This window comes from Pinus tabuliformis, chromosome 4_1 (genome assembly GCF_031772625.1).
Source record: "Pinus tabuliformis cultivar Carrire ecotype Pingquan chromosome 4_1, CPIR1, whole genome shotgun sequence".
NCBI classification, from domain to species: domain Eukaryota; kingdom Viridiplantae; phylum Streptophyta; class Pinopsida; order Pinales; family Pinaceae; genus Pinus; species Pinus tabuliformis.
In genome coordinates this window covers 595,081,493-595,089,057 of record NC_142303.1, presented here as the reverse complement: position 1 = coordinate 595,089,057, position 7,565 = coordinate 595,081,493, and the positions used below count along the sequence as shown (strand labels likewise).

At 33.8% G+C, this 7,565-nt stretch overlaps 1 protein-coding gene across 1 annotated transcript; it reads left to right on the top strand.

Annotated features, from left to right (window-relative positions):
* The first annotated feature begins 2,834 nt into the window (after positions 1-2,834).
* LOC149177379 (protein NRT1/ PTR FAMILY 5.10-like) lies at positions 2,835-6,496 on the top strand. The gene is made up of 4 exons (XM_089420110.1): positions 2,835-2,982; positions 3,157-3,374; positions 4,502-5,019; positions 5,351-6,496. Exons 1-4 carry the CDS (start codon positions 2,862-2,864, stop codon positions 6,228-6,230), a joined length of 1,737 nt encoding a protein of 578 aa, XP_089276236.1. The 5' UTR covers positions 2,835-2,861; the 3' UTR covers positions 6,231-6,496.
* Positions 6,497-7,565: the final 1,069 nt, after the last annotated feature.

Genomic DNA, 7,565 nt, shown 5'->3' with positions numbered 1-7,565 from the left:
CCTTTGACCTTTGACCTTCATTTTCTCCTAATTTCCATTATTTTCATAAATAATGCCTCTTGCCTTTCCAAAGCCTTTGTCATTGCCTTTTCCAATTTCTCCTTAGCCATAATAAACCAAATGAACACCAACTAGGATTTTTTTCCCACCATTCAGCTTGGAATGCATGTCCCATGACCTTGGTCTTATATTTTTTTATATGGAAATTCAAGCAGGGGTTGTTACAATTATTTCGGAATTTCCTCCAAAATTATTGCACAATTCCCAAGGTTGATCATCTGACTGCATGCAACACCTGTACACTCAAGGCTAGTATACAATTGATGTTACACTACCTTAGAATCTCTGCCACAACTAGGAAACTCGAGTTCTCTGCATGCACTAGCTATTTTTGGCTCCTTGATCATTTAAATAAATGATCACTTAGTTACACTGTTGTCCCACTGCACAACTGACCTTCCACTAGTTCCTCCAGCTGTTAGAACTAGTTTAACTGAAAATAACTTGAAATAAATGACCTTGATTTCTAAAAATTAGCAATCACACATGCTTAACTAAACTACAACTCCTGTAACTCGAATTTACTAAGCTAACTGAATGACAAGAGCCATGTCACACAAGTTAATTGCATCCAAGTTTTCTGGCAATGTGGAAATTCAAATGTTCTCAATTTGACCAAGGAAAAATCAAATTGAGACTTTCTTGCTGCATTTTTCAACAAAAACAGCCTAGATTCATCTTAGAACCAGAATCTATCAAACATAGAGAGATCATAATTCTTAACGTGTAAATTTTGTTATCATCTAATTTCATGTTATGAATTAATTCTTTCATATAAATGATAAAAAATTACAGTTAAAGAAATTTGATTCCTCTTGGTGCATGATCAATCCGAGTTTAAGATGGGTCTACGTTGGTTTTTTTTAGATGTTGTCATCTGCAAATGTACATATGCAAAAAAAAATTGTCGTATGGACATATGTACACATTTAGTTATTTATTTTTCATTGTCATGTAATGTTACATAACATTTGTCCTATACTAGCCTATAGAGCACCTTCCAACTCTCGATGCAACTAACTAAGAATAGAGGCCAATCTTTTTTGTTCATTGTCAACAAATTAGAAAATAAATAAAGTCTTTATTTTTATTAGCAACTTATCAGCATAAACAAGTCTTCATTTCTTTTCTTCTTACAAACTAATTAAGCAGACATGTTTTTCCCTATTTCCAACTCATAATTAAAAGTAAATCTTTGTTATTATTATTATTGTCATGTAGTAAAATGAACAATGACTCTTCATAGCTTACCAATGTCCATAATATGTTGGAAAATACATTCTTCCCATGTAAAGCTTAAATTAATGATATTTAACATTTCCTTTCAACAATAAAAAATAACATACATAACTTTTAAAGCCAATTCTTAAAAACTTGACTCTTGAGATAATGGATATTGTATTGATGATACATAAATTGAATAGTACTCGATCCTTATTTTAATTTTTAGGAAACTCACTCTAAAGACATTATCATGATATAACTTTCAAACACAAAAAATGATCATATTAGCATAAAATGTGGAATGCATTTAGATAAATCATGGTTTTGTGTATCCAAATATATTTACAACCACTTGTTATCAAATCGTATATTGTTACTTATTTTATTTTGGAATACATTATTCATATTAATAAGAAAAAATATTCATCAAATATACAAATGGGCACTACAACCTAAGTGGCAAAAGAAAGGTCTTTACATTAAATTGTGTCTTAACGGAATAATGAAGAACATATCTTAGAATGATAATGTGTTTAACTCTGATATGTTTAAGTCAAACCTTAAGCAAACACTCTTTATAAGAAACTAGATAATACACTAAAATTAAATGTGTGTTCACATTACATTTTTCGTACAAAATATAAAATAGCAACTTACTAATAGTAAACCCCTTAATAATAGAAATGACAAATGAGATCCATATCACCAACATTGAAATCAATCTCATTGAAATAAATGTATACCAAATGAAGTCCATATTTTTCATAATTCATTAAAATATTTATAAATATGAAATTCACAAATATTTTATTTATTATTAAAACAATCACAAAAATCTTCACAAAAATCTTTTTGAATGTGATATATTTGATTAAATTTCATATATTTAATTCTCATTGATTGATATTCCTTATTGATATTGACATCATAAATTCCTTATTTATAATTGTTGGAACTCTTACCGTCCTTATTGATATTGACTAACCCTAGGTTGTGCTCCACTTGGCTTTTAATTTTCGACCATGTCTAGTTATAACGTTGTTTCTTTGCTGGTAATGATTAAAATTATACTGCTTTGTGTTTAGTGGGACATATGGACACTGCCTTCTATCAATTTGCTTCCATGCCCATGAAAGAGACATCAATTTACAAGGTGCTTTTGAATAATTTGGGATCGTTTAATCATTTCATCTCCATGGGACTCCACTCTTCATCATCATGTTTTATTCTTTTCAAACTTTTGTAAATATATTGCAGTAGGTGTCCAATTTATGAACAGATGTATTAATTTTATAATCAAATAGGGTCCAATTCTAGGTGTCTTTGTCATTTTTTTAGAGGAGCTCTGTGTCTTGTCATTTGAAATAATGATCTTTAATTGACCACACAAGTTATGCATTTAGGAGTGCTCTTTTATTGACCACACAACAAAATTGTCAACAAAATTGTTTAGTTTAAATAAAAGGTTGTTGGAACTCTTACCGTCCTTATTGATATTGACAGCTACTCGAAGAAGTATCTCTGTTGTTGTTGTTATTATTAGAAGAAATCAATGAAAACTTTTTAAGCACACATTAATGGAAGAAGATTACTCTTCCTCGTCTAGTGGCTTTGTTGGAGATGGATCAGTTGATTTCCATGGACACTCTGTTAGGAGAGCTCACACTGGACGATGGAGAGCATCACTCTTCATAATTGGTATGAATTCATTTGAATTCTATTCTCTGATACATTCAATTGTATTGTAGTAGCTGGTGTGTTTGTTCCGAATGTTTTATCATCAAAATTTCAATTATATTCTCTTACACATTCCACTATATTTTAGTAGCTGTTGAGTTTGGTTCATATGCTTTATCATGATCTTCTTCACAGGAGTGGAGATAGCAGAAAGGTTAGCCCATGCAGGCATTCATTCAAATTTGGTGACTTACCTCACAGATGTTATGCATGAGAGCACCACTACTGCTGCAAAGAATGTGAATGTCTGGTCTGGTGTGGTCGCCATGCTTCCTTTCCTTGGCGCTTTTGTTGCAGATTCATATTTGGGTCGATATTGGACCATTGCCCTGTCTTCTGTCATCTATTTGATGGTTAGTATTTTATTTTCATTTTCAAAGTGTTTCTATGAACATATCCCGAGAGGTAACTAGTTGGCCATAACAATCTAGGATTTGCACCCAATCTCATTTCTTTGATACCCATGTTAAACAGCTAAGGTAGACTGCAGCTAAAGTTTGGTTAGTATTTTTTGCTTCCTCTTACTTTTTTCTGAAGTGCTTCAAGAAATATCCACTGAGGGGTTTCAGTGGACTTCCTTCTGCGTAGGTGCTAGGTTTGAGAGGTAATGGTTTATCTTAAACAATCTAGATTTGCACCGAATCTCATTCCTTTGAAACTCGGACTAGACAGCTAGGCATACAGCAGCTAGAAGCTGATAAGTAATTTCTTTTTCACTTTTTCCTTTTCAAAAATGTTTCAAGAAATGAGGAGTTTGAATGGGCTTCCTTCTATTCAGATGCTAGGTCTGAGAGAGGAGCTCGAAACAACCCAGAATTTGTATTCAGTCTCAATGTCCCATCCTTCTAAATTCATGCTATACAGCCAAGGCAGAGGGCAGTTAAATGGAACTGATGGACAGCTTAACAGTTAGTGAACCACACCCATTAGGTGTAAAATAGATGATGATAGAGTGTATGTTAAAGCACTTCCTGTGTATTGCACTGGTTCGAAATCAATCTCATGGATGAGCAGGACTACCAAATTATCGAACCTACCATCCAAGAAAAACAGTTAGTAACCCTCGTATTGTCAGCATGGAACCTATGTGATTGCCCCGGCCCCAGGATTAAGTCAATCAGGACCATCTCACTAAAGCCAACAGGGACGTTCCTTCCATGAATAGATCTTGAAGGAAAAATCCTTTGTTAGCGCCAAGTTGATCAGTCCCTTATTGGGTTGACCTTCCAGTATCTGGCACCCCACTGGCATTTTTTCTAATGTTGTAATATTATGAAATTGATAATTCTGTATCTGTACAATTGCTTGCCAATGAATTCGTGCAAAATTTGACGGATACAAGAAGGTTTTGCTGTATATTTTGGGCGAATTAAACCCCTATTTAAAAGGACAACAGGATTTGAAAATAGTTGTTTAATTCTGCTTTAACCTCGTGAATGGAGACTGAGGAACAAACACTGCATGAAATGGATTGTTACAGGGATTGACTTTGGTCACCTTATCGGCCTCTTTGAGAAGTTTGAATGAGATTGGGATTTTCTTCTTCTCAATCTACCTGGTTGCTCTGGGGCAAGGAGGCCACAAACCCTGTTTAGAAGCATTTGGTGCAGATCAGTTTGCAGAGGACTACCCGGTAGAGAAGAAGCATAAGAGTTCATTCTTCAACTATTGGACTTGTGGTATATGCATTGGTAGTCTTATAGGAGTCACTGTACTCGTGTATATTCAGGACAATGTTGGATGGGGTCTGGGATTTGGCATTCCCACCTTGACTATGGCAATAGCTCTGTTCATCTTCTTGTGCGGGACGAGATTTTACCGGCATAAACTGCCTAGCGGTAGTCCTCTCACTCGAATTATACATGTCTTTGTTGCAACGTTTCACAAGTGGAATGTTTCTCCTTCTCATCAAGAAAAAAGTAAAGTGGCTGCCGCTGCGGAAAGAGAAGTTTTGAAGTTTGGGTCAAGAAGACAGTATTTGCCTACTGATCAGTTCAGGTAAGCAATAACTAGTCACAGTTGCTTTGCAAATTGAAATTATTGGAGCCACAGTTGCTTTGCCATGTGACATGGTAATTTCTGAAGCTCTTGATAGTTGAAATAATCATAATGTAGGAAGCAGGGTGGGGTGTACTGACAATTTAGATTTTAGCGATACAGCACAGAATCTCTACTTCCTGACCACAACTAAGGTGGAATGAGTCCCTAAGTCCTATTTTTGTTTCATTTCAGTCTTGTTATTCTTGCTTTTTGTTGGTTGTGCTCAGTTCTTTTCAGTTTTAAATGAACCAAGAGATTTGTGATGGATATCCTCATTCTTGAGTTTCAGGTTTCTCGACAAAGCCACAGTTGAAGATGAATTAGACTATGAGTGCAAAACAACCCGTAATTGGCGACTATGCACAGTCCAAGACGTTGAAGAGGTGAAAGCTGTTCTTGGGCTGTCACCAATTTGGATGTCATGTTTGATGTTTGGGGTTGTGTATGCACAATCTTCAACATTTTTCACAAAACAGGGCGCCACAATGGATAGAAAGATTGGAAAACACTTTGAGATTCCTGCTGCAAGCTTACAGTGTTTTATTAGCCTATCTATTATTGTACTGTTGCCTATCTATGATCGGATCTTTGTTCCGATTGCAAGAAACTTGACGCGGAATGAACGGGGCCTAACTTTACTTCAGAGGATAGGCACTGGCATGTTCATCTCCACTCTGTCATTGATTGTTGCTGCGTTAACAGAGACAAGAAGAATCAAGGCAACAATTTCCAATGCACTCGTAGATGTTCCCAATGCAACAATTCCATTGAGCATTTCTTTGCTGCTTCCACAATATCTGTTATTTGGCATAGCTGATGTATTTACAATAGTAGGATTGCAAGAGTACTTTTATGATCAGATGCCAGACACTATGAAAAGCCTGGGTATTGCTGTGTATCTGAGTGTTTTAGGGGTTGGCAGTTTCCTTAGCAGCATCCTTATTTCAGTTACTGAGAAGCTTAGTTGCAGAAGCCAGAGAAGTTGCTGGTTTGCAGAAAACTTGAACAAAGCTCATTTAGACTACTTTTATTGGCTTCTAGCCTCTCTGAGTGCAGTCAACTTCTGCATATACATGTTCTTAGCCAGCTGCTATAAGTATAAAAATGCCCAGAATAATATTTCCTATCGGGAGGAATCGTGCAGGGCAACAGCACTTCTAGCTTCATGAGCATATGTCTAGATACTGGAGGAGAACGGTTTAAGGCTTTGCAGTTGTATGAGTTAAAACAGCAACTAAAGGTCTCAATTTAATTTTTTTCAGGCACTTGAGGGGTCAGGGGCAACCTTTGTTCAAAAATCTTGATTTGATTTCACTATAAAAGTGAAGAGAGTTCACAGTGCAAAATATATTGTTGCAATTAATATCTAATTGTTGATTTGAAGTAATTATCATCGTCTTTGGGAATATTGTATATGTGATAAGGAACCTCGTTACATGGAATATTGTTGAAATTATAGTAGCAAATGTTCTTAGAATGTCAAAATTGTAATTGTATTCTAACAAGTATCATAAAAAGGTATTAGTGATTATATATATATGTTTGAAATGAAAAGGTATTTTATATATATATTTGAAGTGTTTCTCTATATTATAGTAAATCGAGTAAACCATATATCTTGATTATGGGGCTTCACCACAAGAGGTTTTATCATAAAAGAATCCAAGAAAGCTGAACTTGTGATCGGTCATAACTAGCAACAATATAAAAAAAATTCATATGTTTTTGTTTTTCCTTTAATAGTATAGATTCATCTTAATTACAGATCTAGCAAGGGCCGAGAGGGATCAAATACCTTGAGGTGCAAACCTTTTTTAGAGTAGAAAAAATGAATAAAAAATTTGCATACAAGAAGCTCACTAAATTTGTAATTAGCATTGACACACACACACACACACACACACATATATATATCATTTTTCATTGTTGAAATTGCATTTTTGAATTTATAAAATGGATTCAATGTTTTAAAAGTTACTTCAGAGCATGGATTATATACAGTACACACTTAAACTTGCCATTAACATACCCAATTTAAAAAGAAAATGATAAAAAATATACATAAAAAATGGCCACACTGTAAAATAGTAAAACTACTTGAAATGTTTTAACCACAAAAAAATATTTTTTCCAATTGCTTTATATATAATATATATAGTTTTCTTTAATCATATATAATATATACACATTTAAATTTTTTAGGCATGGACTATGTTGTCCACATTAAAATGATTTTTCTGTTATTAATATTTTTTAAATGTTGCATATTAATTTGATACTAAGAATGAAATGAATTATATATATCTTTTTGTTTGATTTTTTTTTTTTTACTTTTAATTAGTCCTCTTGCATTGAAATATTTTATTATGGCCAACAATATACTATTTTTCCATTTACTTTATCTCCATATACATATGCATGAATTTGAGATTGAATTAAATTATGTACTGAAATATTTTTATTTAAATCATGTACTGGAATATTTTTAATACAACTTTTTCATA